At 44.7% G+C, this 19,080-nt stretch overlaps 1 protein-coding gene across 3 annotated transcripts in view; it reads right to left on the reverse strand.

Annotated features, from left to right (window-relative positions):
- The window catches only part of TDRD10 (tudor domain containing 10), a 51,964-nt gene that overhangs the window by 4,930 nt on the left and 27,954 nt on the right, over positions 1 to 19,080 (reverse strand). For all 3 annotated transcript variants that reach the window (XM_027532081.1, XM_027532091.1, XM_027532071.1), the window contains 5 exons: positions 3,685 to 3,727; positions 3,071 to 3,161; positions 2,552 to 2,699; positions 2,170 to 2,315; positions 1,791 to 1,945 (listed from right to left, as the gene is read on the reverse strand). In XM_027532081.1, the coding sequence (XP_027387882.1) occupies positions 1,791 to 1,945; positions 2,170 to 2,315; positions 2,552 to 2,699; positions 3,071 to 3,161; positions 3,685 to 3,727 (583 nt within the window). The remainder of the gene's footprint in view (positions 1 to 1,790; positions 1,946 to 2,169; positions 2,316 to 2,551; positions 2,700 to 3,070; positions 3,162 to 3,684; positions 3,728 to 19,080) is intronic.

A 19,080-nucleotide genomic window follows, 5' to 3' on the forward strand; every position in this document is an offset into this window, starting at 1 on the left:
ACTTATATGCAGAGTACATCATGTGAAACACTGGGCTGGATGAGTTACAAGCTGGAATCAGATTGCTGGGAGAAATATCAACAAGCTCAGATTTGCAGATGATACCACTCTAATGACAGAAAGCAAAGAGGAACTAAAGAGCCTCTTGATAAGGGTGAAAGAGGAGAGTGAAAACACTGGCTTAAAACTCAACATTAAAAAAACTAAGATCATGGCATCTGGTCCCATTCAGTTCAGTTCAGTTCAGTCGCTCAGTCGTGTCTGACTCTTTGCAACCCCATGAATCGCAGCACGCCAGGCCTCCCTGTCCATCTCCCAGATCTCCCAGAGTTCACTCACACTCACGTCCATCAAGTTGGCGATGCCATCCAGACATCTCATCCTCTGTCGTCCCCTTCTCCTTCTGCCCCCAATCCCTCCCAGCATCAGAGTCTTTCCCAATGAGTCAACTCTTCACATGAGGTGGCCAAAGTATTGGAGTTTCAGCTTCGGCATCATTCCTTCCAAAGAACACCCAGGGCTGATCTCGTTTAGAATGGACTGGTTGGATCTCCTTGCAGTCCAAGGGACTCTCAAGAGTCTTCTGGTCCCATTACTTCATGGCAAATAAAAGTGGAAGAAGTGGAAGTAGTGACAGATTTTCTCGTCGTCTTGGGCTCCAAAATCACTGCAGATGGTGACTGCAGCCATGAAATTAAAGTTGTTTGCTCCCTGGAAGGAAGGCTAAATAACATATTAAAGGACAAACCTAGATAGCATATTAAAAAGCAAAGACATCACTTTGCCAACAAAGATCCGTAGTCAAAGCTATGGTCTTTCCACTATGGATGTGAGAGTTGGGCTACAAAGAAAGGTGAATACCGAAGAACTGATGCTCTTGAACTGTGGTCTAGAGAAGACTCTTGCAAGTCCCCTGGACAGCAAGGAGATCAAACCAGTCAGTCCTAAGTGAAGTCAACCTGAATACTCATTGGAAGGACTGATGCTGAAGCTGGAAGCTCCGATACTTTGGCCACCTGAGTTGGTCAATAGGCAACTCATTGGAAAAGACTCTGATGCTGGGAAAGACTGAAGGCAAAAGGAGAAGAGGGTAACAGAGGATGAGACAGTCGGATGTGGCATCACTGACTCAATGGACATGAACTGGGGTGAACTCTGGGAGCTGGCGTGGGACAGGGAGACCCGGCATGCCACGGTCCATGGGGGTCACAAACAGTCAAACAGGACAACTGAACAGCAGCAGCAAATAACTGAATCCCTTTGCTGTAGACCTGAAACACAATATTGTAAATCAATTATACTTCAGTTAAAAAACATAAAATGATAAACATCACATCAGGGAACAGCCTTGTGTCCACTGCTCTAACCCCTATCATTGGTCTTCAAACACCACTTTTCTTCTACAAAGAATCCCTCTCTGAAGAAATCTTAAGCGAAACTCAATGTACATGAAATAGATGGCAGCTGAGCAGTTCTGGCAGAAGCAAGAGTGGGAGGCCTGCCCTCCCCTCACCCCACCCAGAGAACCCAGCCTTCAGGCAGCACCTGAGGTCCCCTCCCAGATCTTGTTGTTCGGAGAGACCAGGTATGAAAACCAAATTCTCCAGAACGCTCGGCAAGGGGCAGATGCTGAAAACTAGGGTGAGACCAGAACAACAGAGCCTGAAGGGAAGGCATCCCAGGGGCCTTGGCTGCCCCTACGCAGAAGCCATTCCCGCTCAGGTGCCCGGAGGAACGCACAGCATCTACCGTCCCCTGGGTCCTCTGGAGGAGGGTGGAGGGAGCCTTACCTTTCTCCAGCATGAAGGGCTGAGTCAGCGGGGGGATGGTCCAGAAGTTATCACCGTCCAGGGTGCGCAGGGACTGCACAGGGATGGTGGCCGATCGGCCAAAATCCACGAACATGACCACCACCCAGGAGTCCACGCGGTCCAGCACCCAGCACCTGGCCAGAGGGAGGGAGAAGAGGTTTGTCCCACCTGGTGCCACACAGAGCAGTCTTCATGGAGAGGGCTGGAAGCTCTGGGCTAGGAAGAGAAAGAGCTTCCTATGCTGTTCCCTGCCTTGGGTGGAGAGGTGATCACAGGAATGATCTTGAGAGAAGCAGCAGCAAAGACACGGGAGTCCGCAGGATGGAGAGGCAAGCCTCCAGCCCTGCCTGGCACACACCTGTTCCAGGCCGGGCCGTAATCGCCCAGGTGGTATTCGGCCAGACCGCGCGTCCCGCGCCGCACCGCTGAGTCCTGCAGGTAGGGCTGCCGCTCCTCCGCCTCGGCCAGGGCGCTGAACAGGGCCTGCATGTTCTGGTGCAGTGTCTGTGGACGGTACAAATGCCGCGGGCCTCGCTGCCTGTCCGTATCACACGTCTGTCTTGGCAGGTATCACCTGTTACATCAGCACCACTGATCCACCCCAAGGGAACCCAAGGTACGAGGTGGGAGAGAGAGTGAGGCCGAACCAGGGATCAAAGTACGGCCCCTGTGGATCCTCACCCCAGGGGGGCCGCACGAGGAGGGATCCAAGCCCCAGAGGACCACCAGTAAGCCCGTACCTCAGTGATGTGCATGGCCCAGAAGAAGGGGGTCTGAGGGACAGTACTGGTCACCAACAGCCCCACCTCCCCGCTGATGCTGGGGATGGTGGCCAGCCAGCCCAGGTCTCGGAAACATTCCCTTAGGAGCAGCACCAAGAAGGACCCTCTGTGCGAAGGGCAGGGAACAGAGGGAAGGGGGTGAACACAGAACAATCTGACCGCCTGTCCTGGGGATGCTGGGCAGGAGAGTCACCTTGACAAGAGGGCTGTGGCCCTCCCCAGGGTGGGGACAAGACAAGTGCCTCGGACACTCTGATCTCAGGGCATCCAGGGTGGGGAGAGTCCCAGGCCATCACCATACAGAAAAGGAGACGGACTTTGTAAGTCACGATGGGTCACGGCCTTAGTGCTTGGGTCTGATGCGGGAGTTCTGAAAACTTGATTCCCCACCCTCATACCATCCCTGCCCCCACCCTCTAGGGACCGAGCAGACGTTTGCAATTGCCATTTGCTGGTGGCCTCTACACCTCCGCTCACCTCATTTCCATGGGAACTGCAAAGAAGCTTGTCTTGGATTTTTCTGTCTCACAGGGCTCACCAGAAGCTTTAGGAGTGAGCTGTGGACAAGCTGGAAGGCAGAAAGTGGAGTCCTGGAGGCACCAGGGCGGTCTCAGAGGGCTGCCCCCCACCTCCTCCTCAAGAGACCCCAGAGGTAGGATGAGATGGGCGGTGAAGCTACATCCTGCCCGGTCTCAGCCTCTAGACCCTCTAGGGGAGGGTGTGCTGGATGATCTTTCGTCAACAAAGCATCCCAGGGACCTCCCTGGTGGTCCAGTGGCTGGGATTTCACCCGCCACTGCAGGGAGTGCGTTTTCAGCCCCCGGTTGGGGAGCTAGAATCCCACATGCCTCATGGCCAAGGGACCAAACCACAGAACAGAGGCAATGTTGTAACAAATTCAACAAAGACCTTAAAAATGGTCCACATCAAAAAAAAAAAATCTTAAAAAAAAAAGAAGGCATCCTAGAGGAATAAAAATATTTTCCACACTGAGGGGTCAATGCGGGACAAAGCTGGAAGGAGGCTGGGAGAGGTAAATCGGGAGCTGCAAAGGCACATCCTGGGAACAGATGGCAGCTGGGGAATCTCACCAGTGGTTCCAGCAAATCCTTGAGCAGAGGCCTTCTCTGAAATCTAGGGAGAAAGAGAAAAGGCATCACTCAGACATGGCGGTGTTCATCTCACTGTTTACATACTGGGTCTCTCCAAGTGGATTTGGATGAGACCAGCAACAGCCCCTGGACTGACACAGGCTTCAGCTGACTTTGGGGACCCCCCATCCCGCTTTCTCCATTCTCTCAGGGGATCCTGAGCCAAGTAAAGACAGGAGGTTCAGGAGCAGGGAGCGGGGAGGGAGGGCATGCTGCCAGGAACGCTCACCAGGACCTGCAGGCACAGAAGCCCAGCACTGCTTAGCCCCAAGGCCCCTGTGGGCACTTCTCCGGAAAGAGGAGGAGAAAGGGGTAGGGATGGCTACTCTGGTGCAGGTCTGGGTTGAGACAGACTACAGACATGCAGCCCCCAATCCACACTGGCTTCCCTTTGTCAACTGTCCTGATCTGGAAAACCCCCACCCTGGTTACACCCACAGATCTGCCTGCCCGGCTACGTTCCTGCTTCCCCCACACCTCCCCACTGCCAGAGAACACACACAGCCGCTGTTCTCCAGTGGACATGCCACAATCCTTCCATAAGCCCCTAGTGAGTTTCCTTCTTTCCCTCCAATGGATGACACCTCACCCCCTCCGCTCTTCAAACCCTCCACACCTCACACCCAACACCCACCCTGTGAACTTGCTTCTTCATCAGGAAGTTCCTGATGAAGCAACTGGAAGCGGGGGACCCCCTCATCCTCTCACCACCCAAACCACCCCCCACCCCGCTCTCTCTGCCCATTACTGTGGCCACCAAGCACCTTCCCACTGTGCTTACAGAGAAAACCCAAAGTCCCCACGTGGGCCCGCCAAGGCCACCATGATCTACCCTCTTTCCAATGACCTCTTCTCTGCCCACTCACCCTTGAGGCATGTGCAGGCAGTCCCTCTGTCTAGCATGTTCGTTCCCTGGTCTTCCCACTGTTGGGTGACTTTACACCCAGATCTCAGCCGCCACTTCCTCACGGAGAGGAACCCTAAGAGCCGTTTCAGTGGCCCCTCTGCTCTCCATCACCTCACCTCATTTTAGTCCTACGTTTGCCTCTTCCTACTGAGACAGGCTGGGCCTGGGACCCTTTGCTGCAGTGCTCGCAACCGGACAAATGTCTCCTCCAACAATAAAATACAAGGAAACTCTAAGGGACTAAAAATAACTGCGTGTGCGTGCAGTCAGGGAGAATCATGGACAACAAGATACGAAAAAGATGGGAAACCCAAACCCAATGCCACTTCTGAAGACTGGGAGCAAAAGCAGGCTGCTGTACCTGCCCCATGCACAAAGACATGGGCTCACCACCGAAGCCACCTCTCTGGCCTGAGCCCTGGACACGCCCCTGCTCACCCCATGTAAGGACCCAGCTGAGCCCACCTTGGGAACTAGCAAGAGAGCTTGGTGCTCGTTTCCCCTCCTGGTGCTGCTGCAGAGGGGGACCCAGTAAAGCCTTGCCTGAATTTCTTGTCTGGCCTCTAATCAATTTCTACAGATTAAGGAGGCCAAGAACCCTGGTTGGTAATACTATCTGACATTTTCTTTTTCCTCTTTTTTTTGGGGGGGGGAAGGCATTTTCTTATTTATTCACTTTTTTACGGGTTTACTGTATGTGTATTTCCACTGGAATTTAAGCCTGATGTGAACCACAACTCTCTTCTGACAACTACCTTCATGGCCAAGGAAACCTCAGGGAACAGTGTCTGAGACATGTTAAGTAAATATATGTGAGAGAAAGAGACAGAAGGAAAGAGAGAGGAGGAGGGAGGAAGGAGAAATGAACTGGGGCAAATTCTTAATATAAACCTTGGTTTCCTCTTCAATACCATGAATCATACCTGATGTGAGGATCTACTTTGGTCAGCATCTGTTCAGGACACGACACAAAACAGATGCTTGATAAATGGAAGAGAGGTTAAGGGACTTCCCTGATGGTCCAGAGCTTAAGAGTCCACCTGCCAATGCAGGGGACACAGGTTCAGTCCTCAGTCCAGGAAGATCCCACATGCTGCAGGGCAACGAAGCCCAGGCGACACAGCACCTGAAGCCCGCACACCCTAGAGCCCGTGCTCCGCAACAAGAGAAGCCACCGCAAAGAGAAGCCCCTGGGCCACACCCAGAGAGTAGACCCTGCTTGCCGCAACCGAAAAAAGCCCAAGTACAGCAACGAAGACCCAATGCAGCCAATAAATAAACAGAATTTTAAAACAGAGAGGCTAAAAGTGCAGGTTCTGGAGTAAGACTGGGCTCCAATCTTGGATCGAGAACTTTAAGGATCGAGCTCCTTAACTTTGGCCTGGTTCCTTGGCGTCTCGTCCGCAGGACAGGAGAGTAGCAGCACCTATTGCTGGGTTTAAACAGGTTCATACAGCAAAGCAATCATTACAGAGCCCGCAGAGTGAGCCCTCCGCGAAGGCGAACTACCACAGTCAACCAAGGGAGCCCAGATAAAATCTCCACGTGAAATCATTCTGCCCCTGCTGTTGCTGCTGCCGCCGCCAATTTGCTTCAGTCGTGTCCGACTCTGCGTGACCCCACAGACGGAAGCCCACCAGGCTCCCCCTGGATTCTCCAGGCCAGAACACTGGAGTGGGTTGCCATTTCCTTCTCCAATGCCTGAAAGGAAAAGTGAAAGTGAAGCCGCTCAGTCATGTGTGACCCTTAGCGACCCCATGGACTGCAGCCTACCAGGCTCCTCCATCCATGGGATGTTCCAGGCAAGAGTACTGGAGTGGGTTGCCACTGCCTTCTGTTAACCTACGACAAAGCAAAGTGAGTGTAAAAACTCTGCTCTAGCCAAGCACTGCTGCTGCTGCTGCTAAGTCGCTTTAGTCGTGTCCGACTCTGTGCGACCCCATAGACGGAAGCTGCCTTTTTATTTGAATAGGGCTTTCCAGGTGGCGCTAGTGGTAAAGAACTTTCTTGGCAATGCAGGAGACAGATGTTTAAGAGATGCAGGTTCAATACCTGGGTCAGGGAGATCCTCTGGAGAAGGAAATGGCAACCCACTCCAGCAATCTTGTCTGGGAAATGCTCATGGACAGAGCAGCCTGGCGGGCTATGGTCCATAGGGTCACACAGTCGGACACGACTGAAGTGACTTAGCACTTAGCAAGGCAGTTCCATATACCAATCTCAAGAACCAATTATCAGCAGGGGTGTCAAGCTAAAAATTACTATTAATACAGAAACACTGAAAACCATTCCAGGTCTAATTATTATTCCCTCATGATTTGAGAGATATAAATATAACAAGCCTATTTTGTCAGTTTGTGAAATTCAGTTTCAGAGGAAAATCTATACAATTGTCATCCAACCACCAGAGCAGACACATCACTCAAAAACAAACGTCACATTTCAGGATATGCATAACACAGAAGTGGCCACCTAGAAGCTGCAGCAACCGAGGCAGCACCTCAGGAACTGCCAAACCAGCCGATTTTAATTAAGTTCTGTTGTTGCCACAAGCACAGTAACTCTACGCCCCGATCAGTCAACAGCTGTTAATGGTCTACTTTGTTCTGGGACACTGCTACCAGCTGGCCAAGCATTCCAAGAGGTGGCCTGCTCCAGAAGCATGCAGGGAAGTCCCAGCAGTGGAAGGGAAGTCATAGGGCACACAAAGGTCCGTGGCCAGAAGGCTTCTGGGGGCTGGGGGCACTGACCTCGTGTGACACTCAGAATAGCAGTGGCCTCCCTGGGATTGCTCAATGCCACACCCTTGGCCTGCTGCGTCCACCCTGGACCATCACTTTTAAGGTCCTGTCTCTACCTGGGGAACCACACCTGGAGCTCCCTGACAGGCATATCCTAGTGGAAATTTAAAACTTAGAGCTTAACCATCAACTGCTTTCCTGCCACCCAGTACCACCTTGTACTTCTTGCGTTTCTATGTGCTGGGCTCAGAGGGACAAAGAGAATAGACACAGGCCTTGACCTTGGGGAGCTACACCGAGTCACTCCACACATATCTATACAATGCGTTCGTTCTGGACACAGCCATCACAAAGCTCACAATCTGGTGGGGGCAGGAGACAAGAAGTATACAAAGAAGTATAAGGTCGATGGCCATAAGGGCAAAGAAGATTCACAAGGCAAGGAGAGGGACAAGAGGGCAAGCGTGGGGGAGGGCGTGACAGCTGAGCAGAGGCCCGAATGAACTGAGAAGGCAAACCCGCAGGCATCTGGGAGATGAGCCTTCCTGCCGAGGACGCCTGAGGTCCTAAGGTAGGGATGTGCTCACCCTATGACACTGCAGCCGGAGTAACAGGCATTTGCATCTCTTACCTGTACCACCCAAGACACGTCTTCTGCTTCCAGGCCCTTGGAGTCTCTTCCCCAGGGTCCCTTTAAAACCTAAATCTAAGTGAACAGATGAACTAATGGTGGCACATCCATGCAACAGAATACAACTTAGCAATAAAAGGAAGAATTGCTGATGGTGTGACCACATGGATGATTCTCAATAACATTCTGCTGAGTGGAGGAAGCCAGACACAAAGAAGCACGTATGGCACGAGTCCATCCACACCAAACTCTAGAAAAGGATAACTCTCATCTAAACTGATGGAAAGCAGATCAGTCATTGCCTGGGGCCACGAAACAGGGAAAGGGCACAAGAGAATCTTTGGGGTGACTGAAATGGTCTATATTTGACTGTGACGGTAGTAAATTCATCAAACTGTACACCTAAAAGGGGTTCATTTTATGTAATAATTCAATGATACTTCAATAGGTGATTTTTTAGTATAAATTGATTAAATCTGGCTAGGTCATTCTGTGCTCAAACCCTCCAGTGTTCTCACTATTATGTGACTATGTAAATGCCAACTGCTGCTGAATCAAGTTATACACCATGAAAATTTTTAATTTTTAATACTAAAAATGTATTATGATTATTTTTATCCTTATACAACCTTCTCCAGGAATTAACTGCTCCTTTTTCCCCATTTACTTAGATTTCCTTAAATTTCTGGCTAAATCAATAAAACAAAGAGCTGGATCCTTTGAAAGGATTGACAAAATTAATGAACATCCAGTAAGACTGAAAAGACGACACAAATTGCCAAAATCAGAAACAAATGGGATATCAATATACACCTCACAGATATCAAAAGGATACCAAGGGAACATAAAGGACAACTCTACACATAAATACAAACATGAAGTTTGACAACTTAATACAAAATATACCACTTTAAAAACTATAAACTATCAAAACTCACCCAGTCTGAAATAGTTGATTTGATGAGCCCCATTACTGTTAAAGAAACTGAACTCATAATTTAAAAAAAAAAAACAAAAAACTCAGGAATTCCCTGGAAGTCCAGGGGTTAGGACTTGGCACTTTCAGTGCCAGGGGCCCAGGTTCAATCTCTGGTTGGGGAACTAAGATCCCACAGCCCCGCCCCAAAAAAAGAAAAGAACAAGGAAACCTCCAAGCTCAGATGGTTTTACTAGAGAATTCTACCAAACATTTAAAGAACAGTTAATGTAGTTCTATACAGTCTTTTCCAAAAGGAGGGAACACTTCCTGATTCATTTTATAGAATGCATTTATACTGGTATTCAGTTCAGTTGCTCAGTCATGTCCTACTCTTCGCAACCCCATGGACTGCAGCATGCCAGACTAGTATTACCATGATATTAAAACCAAAGATAGTATCACACACACACACACAAAAAAACCCACAAAAGAACAATATCCTTCATGAAAAATAGATGCAAAAATCCACAACAAAGTATGATCAAATAGAATTTAGCAATATGTAAAAATAATTATACACCATGACCAAGTGGGTTTTAGTCCAGAAATGCAAGGCTGGTTCAATATGTGAAAAATCAGTCAAGGTAATCCATATTAACCAGGCTAAACAAGAAAAATCACACATTCATATCACTCAATACAGAAAAAAAACATTCAACAAAATTCAACATCTGTTATAGGTTGAATTATTTCTGCCCCCTCAAAAAATATCTGTGGAGCTCCAAAGCTCTAGTACTCAGATTGTGACCTTATTTGGAAACAGGACCTTTATAGACCTAAGAGACGTAAAACGAAGTCACTAGGGCGGGTCCTCACCCAAAACGAGCGTGTCCTTATGGAAAGAGGAAACCTGAACATGGAGCCCGACGCAGATGGAAGCCCACATGAAGACACGTAAGGAGCATGTTACGTGAAACGGAAGACTGGGGTGACGCCTGTAAGCCAAAGAACACCAGGAATTATTGGCAAACCACCCGAAGCTAGGCAGAGGCAAGGAATAACTTCCCCACAGGTTTCAGAGGGACCTTCGCCCTGCTGACACCTTAATTTTGGTCCTCTAGCCTCCAGAACTATGAGACGATCAATGGCTGTTGTCCTAAGCCACCCAGCTTGTGGTACTTTGTGACAGCAATCGTAAGAAACTAATATAACAATGACTCGTGATTCAAAAAAAAGGAAACTCTCAGAAAAACAGGAATAGAGGACACTTTCTTCAACTTAATAAAGAATATCCATCCAAAAACCTATGATAAAATCATGCTTTATTGTGAAAGACTGAATCTTTTTACCCTAAAAGAACAGGGCAAGGATATCCACACTCACTACTCTACTTCAGCATAGTGCTGGGAATCTAGCCAGTACTAAGAAAAACAAACAAAGACACACAGATCAGAAAGAAAAAAAAGTAAAATAAAACTGGCCTTATTTGCCAATGACATTATTGTCTACACAGAAAACCCCAAGAAATCTACCAAAAAACCCCCAAATTCCTATCACTAATAAATTCAGCAAAGTAACAGGATATAAGGTAAATAGAAAAAAATTATATTTCTATACACTACCAATGAACAAGGAGACCGAAACCAAAAATACAGTGTCATTTATAATCACTCAAAATTAAATACTTGTGTCAACCTAATAAAATATATTAGAACTTGTATGCTGTAAACTATACAGTCTGATTTAAGAAATCAAAAAAAAGGTCTGAATCAATGGAAACACATACTGTGTATTTATGTTCATGGACTGGAAGTCCCAACATATAATAAAGATATCAATTCTCCTTAAACTAACACATGAGTTTAAAGCGATTGCCATCAAAACTCCAGTCAAGAGGGGTGGAGCGAAGGGAACTCTCCTACACTGTGGATGGGAATGTAAATTGGTACAGCCACCATGGAGGTGGCTTAAAAAACTAAAAATAGAGCTATCATATGACCCTGCAATCCCACTCCTGGGCATATATCCAGAGAAAAACATGATACAAAAGGATACATGCACTCCAAGGTTCACTGCAGCACTGCTTACAACAGCCAAGACATGGGAGCAACTTAAATGTCCATCAACAGATGAGTGGATAGACACGTGATACACATATACAATGGAATATTACTCAGCCATTAAAAAGAATAAAAATGGCTTTTGCAGCAACATCTCATGCTGGGTGAAGTAAATCAGACAGAGAAGCATAAACATCATCTGACATCCTTTATATGTGCAATCTAAAAGGAAATGATACAACTGAACTTAAAAAACAGCAGGAGAGTCACAGATTTAGAGAACAAACGTATGGTTGCTGGCGGGGAAGGGATAGTTAGTTTGGGATAGACATGTACACACGGCTATATTTCAAATGGATAACTAACAAGGACCTACTGTACAGCACATGGAACTCTGCCCAATGTTATACAGCAGCCTGGATTGGAGGGGAGTTTGCAGGGAGAATGAATACATGTATGTGTATGGCTGGGTCCCTTTGCTGTCCACCTGAAACTGTCACAACATTATTAACTGGCTGTACCCCAATAAAAAATTAAAAGCTTTAAAGAACAAAAAAAAAAACTCCAGTCAAAATTAGTGGAGGTATAGATTATCCTAAAATCTATATACAAAGGCAAAAGAAGTAGAACAGCTAAAACAATATTGAAAAACAATAAGTAGAAGCAATCTCCTAATTTCAATACTTCTTATAGTTATAGTAACTGAGACTACATGAGACATTAGACATGTAGATCAATGGAACAAAACTGAGGACCCAGAAATGTGTTGTTGTTGTTCAGTCACGAGTCCTGTCAGACTCTGTGACACCACGGACTGCAGCACACCAGGCTCCTCTGTCCTTCACTAGCTTCCCGAGTTTGCCCAAATTCATGATCATTGAGTCGGGGCTGCCATCTAACAATCTTCATCCTTTGCTGCCCTCTTCTCCTTTTGCCTTCAATCTTTCCCAGCACAGGGTCTTTTCCAATGAGTTAGCTAATTGCATCAGGTGACCAAAATATGGAAGCCTCAGCTTCAGCATCAATCCTTCCAATGGGTATTCAGGATTGATTTCCTTTAGGATTGACTGGTTTGATCTCCTTGCAGTCCAAAGGACTCTCAAGAGTCTTCTCCAACACCACAGTTCAAAAGCATCAATTCTTCAAAGTTCAGGCTTTTTTATGGTCCAACTCGCATATCCATACATGACCACTGGAAAAACCATAGCTTTGAGTACACAGACCTTTGTCAGCAAAGTGATGTCTCTGCTTTTTAATACACTGTCTAGATCTGTTGTAGCTTTCCTTTCAAGGAGCAAGTGTCTTTTACTTTCATGGCAGCAGTCACCATCCACAGTCATTTGGAGCCCAAGAAAATAAAATCTGTCACTGTTTCCACCTTTTCCCCTTCTATTTGCCATGAAGTGATGGGACTGGATACCATGATCTTAATTTTATGAATATTGAGCTTTAAACCAGGTTTTTCACTCTCCTCTTTCACCCTCTTCAGAGGCTCTTTAGTTCCTCTTTGTTTTCTGCCATTAGAGTGTTATCATCTCCATATCTGAGGTTGTCGATATTTCTTCCATCAATCTTGATTCCAGCTTGTGATTCATCCACCCCAGCATTTCGCATGATGTACTTTGCATATAAATTAAATAAACAGAGTGACAATATACAGCCTTGTCATACTCCTTTTCCAATTTTGAACCAGTTGTTCTATGTCCAATTCTGCTGCTTCTTGACTCACATAAACGTTTCTCATGAGGCAGGTCAGGTGGTCTGGTATTCCCATCTCTTGAAGAATTTTCCACAAATTGTCGTGATCCACATAGTCAAAGGCTTTAGCGTAGTCAATGAAGCAGATGTTTTTCTGGAATTCCCTTGCTTTTTCTATGATCCAATGGATGTTGGCAATTTGATCTCTGATTCCTCTACCTTTTCTAAACCCAGCTTGTACATCTTGAAGTTCTCAGTTCACATACTGCTGAAGCCTAGCTTGAAGGATTTAGAGCATAAACGCACTAGTATGCGAAATGAGTGCAATTGTGCAGTAGTTTGAACATTCTTTGGCATTGCCCTTCTTTGGGAATAGAATGAAAGCTGACCTTTTCCAGTCCTGTGGCCACTACTGAGTTTTCCAAATTTGCTGGCATACTGAGTGCAGCACTTTAACAGCATCATCCTTTAGGATTTTAAATAGCTCAGCTGAAATTCCATCATCTCCACTAGTTTTATTCATAGTAATGCTTCCTAAGGCCCACTTGACTGGACACTCCAGGATGTCTGGCTCTAGTTGAGTGATCACACCATCGTGGTTATTCAGATCATTAAGACCCTTTTTGTATAGTTCTGTGCCTTCTTGCCACCTCTTCTTAATCTCATCTGCTTCTGTTAGGTCCTTACTGTTTCTGTCCTTTATCATCCCCATCCTTGCATGAAATGTTCCCTTGGTATTTCCAATTTTCTTGAAGAGATCTCTAGTCTTTCCCATTCTATTGTCTTCCTCTATTTCTTTGCACTGTTCATTGAAGAAGGCTTTCTTATGTCTCCTTGCTATTCCCTGGAACTCTGCATTCAGTTGGGTATATCTTTCCCTTTCCCCCTTGCCTTTTGCTTGTCTTCTTTTCTCAGCTATTTGTGAAGCCTCCTCAACCACTTTTCTTCTTGCATTCTTTTTCTTTGGGATGGTCTTGATCACTGTCTCCTGTGCAATGCTATGAACCTCTGCCCATTGTTCTTCAGGCACTCTAACAGATCTAATCCCTCAAAACTATTTCTTGCCTCTACTGTATAATCATAAGGAATCTGACTTAGGTCATACCTGAATGGTCTAGTGGTTTTCCCTACTTTCTTCAATTTAAGCCTGAATTTTGTAATAAGGAGCTCATGATCTGAGCCACAGTCAGCTCCTGGTCTTGTTTTTGCTGACTGTATAGAGCTTCTTCATCTTCAGCTGCAAAGAATATAATCAGTCTGATTTCACTATTGATCATCTGGTGACGTCCATGTGTAGAGTTATCTCTTGTGTTATGGGAAAAGGGTGTTTGCTATGACCAGCATGTTCTCTTGACACAACTGTTAACCTTTGTCCTGCTTCATTTTGTACTCCAAGAACAAACTTGCCTATTACTCCAGGTATCTCTTGACTTCTACTTTTGCATTCCAATCCCCTATGATGAAAAGGACATCTTTATTGGTGTTAATTCTAGAAGATGTTGTAGGTCTTCATAGAACCGTTCGGCTTCTTGGGCATTAGTGGCTGAAGGACAGATTTGAATTACCATGACACTGAATGGTTTGCCTTGGAAATGAACTGAGATCATTTAGTTGACTGATTCCTAGCTCCTGCTTGACCATGTCCAACTTACCCTGATACATGGACCTAATGTTAATTCCAGGTTCCTATGCAATATTTTTCTTTACAGCACTGGACTTGACTTTCACCACCAGACACATTCACATTTGAGCGTTATTTCCACTTTGGCTCAGCTGCTTCTTTCTTTCTGGAGCTACTAGTAACTGCCCTCTGCTCTTCCCTAATTTCATATTGGACACCTTCTGACCTGGGGAGTTCACCTTTCAGTGTCATATCTTTTTGCCTTTTCATACTGTTCATGGAGTTCTTGAGGCAAGAATCCTGGAGTGGTTTGCCATTCCTCCTCCACTTAACCACAATTTGTCAGGACTCTCCACTATGACCCGTCCATCTTGGGTGGCCCTACATGGCATGGCTCATAGCTTCACTGAGTTATGCAAGTCCCTTTGCCATGACAAGGCTGTGATCCATGAAAGAGGATGAAAAAACAATGGGTCCACATAAATATTCCCAATTTTGATAAAACTGCAAAAGCAATTTAATGGAGGAAATGGTGCTGGAAAAACTGAACATAAGAAAAAAAAAAAACTCGACCTAAGTTTCAAAGCATATACAAAAATTAACTCAAAATCAAAAGGGGCTTTACAATGTAAAGCCACATAACTTTTTAAAATAGGATAAAATCTTTGTACCATTTTACATTCCCACCATATGAAGGGTTCTCTACATCCCCTCCAGGATGTCACTTTTTAATTTTAGCCTGATAGATATATAGTGATATCTTCTTATGGTTTTAATTTACACTTTCCTAATGTCAAAGAGTCAATCCTCATTCCAGTTCCCAAGAAGGGCAGTACTAAAGAATGTTCAAACCACTGGACAATTGCACTCATCTCCCATGCTAGGAAGGTCATGCTCAAAATCTTACATGCTAGGCCTCAGCATTAAGTGAACCAAGAACTTCCAGACATCTAAGCTTTAGAAAAGGCAGAGGAACCAGATATCAAATTGCCAACATTTGCAGAATCATAGTGAAAGCAAAGGGAATTCCAGAAAAACATCTACCTCTGTTTCATCAACTACACTAAAGCCTTTGACTGTACGGACTATAACAAACTATGGAAAACTCTTAAAGAGATGGGAATACCAGACCATCTTACCTGCCTCCTGAGAAACCTGTATGCAGGTCAAGAGGCAACAGTTAGAACCCAGTATGGAACTGACTGGTTCAGGATTGAGAAAGGAGTACAACAAAGCTGTTTGTTGTCATCCTGTTTATTTAACTTATACAGTAAGCACATCATGAGAAATGCCAGGATAGATGAGTTACAAGCTAGAATCAAGATTGGTGGGAGAAACATCAACAAACTCAGATATGTGGATGATACCACTCTAATGGCAGAAATCGGAGAGGAAATAAAGAGCCTCTTGATGAAGGTGAAGGAAGAGAATGAAAAAGACAACTTAAAACTACATATTAAAAAAAACCAAGATCATGGCATCTGGCCCCATTACTTCATGGCAAATAGAAGGAGAAAAGGTGGAAGTAATGACAGAGTTCCTCTTTTTGGGCTCTAAAATCACTGTGGATGGTGACTGCAGCCGTGAAATCAGAAGAGGACTGCTTTTTGGCAGGAAAGCTATGACAAACCTAGACGGTGTGTTGAAAAGCAGAGACATCACTTTGCCGACAAAGGCCCTTATAGCCAAGGCTGTGGTCTTTCCAGTGGTCATATACAGTTGTGAGAGCTGGACCGTGAAGAGACAGAGCACTGAAGAATTGATGCCTTCAAACTGTGCTGCTAGAGAAGACTCTTTGAGAATCCCTTTGACAGCAAAGAGATCAAACCAGTCAATCTTATAGGAAATCAACCATGAATACTCATTAGAAGGACTAATGTTAAAGCTGAAGCTCCAATATTTTGGTCACCTGATGCAAAGAGCCAACTCACTGGAAAAAACCCTGATACTGGGAAAGATTGAGGGCAGAGGAGAAGAGGGCAACAGAGGACCAGATGTTTGGATGGCATGACTGACTCAATGGATATGAGTTTGAGCAAACTCTGGGAGATGGTGAGGAACAAGGAGGCCTGGTGTGCTGCAGTCCATGGAGTCTCCGAGTCGGACACGACTGGGAGACTGAACAACAATACTAATGATGTTGAACATCTAGTATCTTCTTCCAGTTTTTTGGATTGAATTTATCTTCCTTTGTATTATCTTTCAAAGAAGCTAAAGTTCATAATTTTAATTTATCACTCCTCTTTTTTTCTGTATGCCTTAACAAGTCTTATTCTACTCTGAGGTTATAAAGAGATTCTTCTATACTTTTTCCTAAAAGTTTTAAAGCTTTGGTTTTCACATGTAAGTATGGTTCATCTAGAGTTTATTTTTGTGTATGAGGTAAGGCATGGATATAATTTCATATTTTTCCATATAAAAAAGCAATTGTCCAGATTCAATAACTGAAGTGGTCTGTCCTTTCACCAGAGATGTACAACTCTACAAGAATAGTCATCAGATCAGATCAGATCAGTCGCTCAGTCGTGTCCGACTCTTTGCGACCCCATGAATCGCAGCACGCCAGGCCTCCCTGTCCATCACCAACTCCCGGAGTTCACTCAGACTCATGTCCATCGAGTCAGTGATGCCATCCAGCCATCTCATCCTCTGTCGTCCCCTTCTCCTCCTGCCCCCAATCCCTCCCAGCATCAGAGTCTTTTCCAATGAGTCAACTCTTCGCATGAGGTGGCCAAAGTACTGGAGTTTCAGCTTTAGCATCATTCCTTCCAAAGAAATCCCAGGGCTGGTCTCCTTCAGAATGGACTGGTTGGATCTCCTTGCAGTCCAAGAGACTCTCAAGAGTCTTCTCCAACACCACAGTTCAAAAGCATCAATTCTTCGGCGCTCAGCCTTCTTCACAGTCCAACTCTCACATCCACACATGACCACAGGAAAAACCGTAGCCTTGACTAGACGGATCTTTGTTGACAAAGTAATGTCTCTGCTTTTGAATATACTATCTACGTTGGTCATAACTTTCCTTCCAAGGAGTAAGCGTCTTTTAATTTCATGGCTGCAGTCACCATCTGTAGTGATTTTGGAGCCCAGAAAAATAAAGTCTGGCACTGTTTCCACTGTTTCCCCATCTATTTCCCATGAAGTTTGGGACCAGATGCCATGATCTTCGTTTTCTGAATGTTGAGCTTTAAGCCAACTTTTTCACTCTCCACTTTCACTTTCATCAAGAGGCTTTTGAGTTCCTCTTCACTTTCTGCCATAAGGGTGGTGTCATCTGCATATCTGAGGTTATTGATATTTCTCAAGGCAATCTTGATTCCAGCTTGTGTTTCTTCCAGTCCAGCGTTTCTCATGATGTACTCTGCATAGAAGTTAAATAAACAGGGTGACAATATACAGCCTTGACGAACTCCTTTTCCTATTTGGAACCAGTCTGTTGTTCCATGTCCAGTTCTAACTGTTGCTTCCTGACCTGCATACAAATTTCTCAAAAGGCAGATCAGGTGTTCTGGTATTCCCATCTCTTTCAGAATTTTCCACAGTTGATTGTGATCCACACAGTCAAAGGCTTTGGCATAGTCAGTAAAGCAGAAATAGATGTTTTTCTGGACCTCTCTTGCTTTTTCTATGATCCAGCGGATGTTGGCAATTTGATCTCTGGTTCCTCTGCCTTTTCTAAAACCAGCTTGAACATTAGGAAGTTCACGGTTCACATATTGCTGAAGCCTGGCTTGGAGAATTTTGAGCATTACTTTACTAGCGTGTGAGATGAGTGCAATTGTGCGGTAGTTTGAGCATTCTTTGGCATTGCCTTTCTTTGGGATTGGAATGAAAACTGACCTTTTCCAGTCCTGTGGCCACTGCTGAGTTTTCCAAATTTGCTGGCATATTGAGTGCAGCACTTTCACAGCATCATCTTTCAGGATTTGGAATAGCTCAACAGGAATTCCATCACCTCCACTAGCTTTGTTCGTAGTGATGCTTTAGTTTCTCCATTTGCAACAGCCTCTTTTGGGGGGCTCTCTATTGTATTTTATTAGTCTTAAATATTCATAGGCTTTTAAACTTCCACATAAATTTTAGAATTAGCCTGTTCCATTCCTGGGAAAACCTGTGGGAATTTTTATTGAAATTATGCAGAATCAACAGATTAATTTGGGGAGAACGACTCTTAAATAACTCTTTTTCTATCTTCCTATCCACGAACATCAAACTTTTATCATTTTAGACTTCCTTAAAGACTTTCAATAAAACTAGCTTATTTCCCCCATAGGCCATGCTCACCTTTCACTGGATTCATTTCTATGTACCTTAATTTTTTTAATTGATCTTATGAATGTTATATTAAAAAATTATTTTGTTGTTTATTCATGGAAACATAAATAAAACTGATTTATATATATCTGATATATATCCAACTACCTTATTAAAATGTTATTTCTAATAATTTATGAATTATTTAAGTTTTTCTATGTAAAGAAACATCATCTTTAAATAATGGGCTTTGTTTCTCCTATCCCAGTATTTATGCCTTTAACTTATTTTCCTTACCTTACTAGATAAAAGTATATCCTTGTCTTGTTCCTATTTTTAATGAGAAAGCTTATAATGTTTTTCTATTTAAATATTATTTTCTGTTGAGTTTTAGAAGATAGCCTTTATCAGGTTAAGAATAACTTTTCACTTCGAGCTGCTAAAAATCTTTATTTTTAAATCATATATTAGTGCTGAATTTTAGCAAATGCTTTTGCTGTGTCTA

Source organism: Bos indicus x Bos taurus, chromosome 3 (genome assembly GCF_003369695.1).
Source record: "Bos indicus x Bos taurus breed Angus x Brahman F1 hybrid chromosome 3, Bos_hybrid_MaternalHap_v2.0, whole genome shotgun sequence".
Taxonomy (NCBI): domain Eukaryota; kingdom Metazoa; phylum Chordata; class Mammalia; order Artiodactyla; family Bovidae; genus Bos; species Bos indicus x Bos taurus.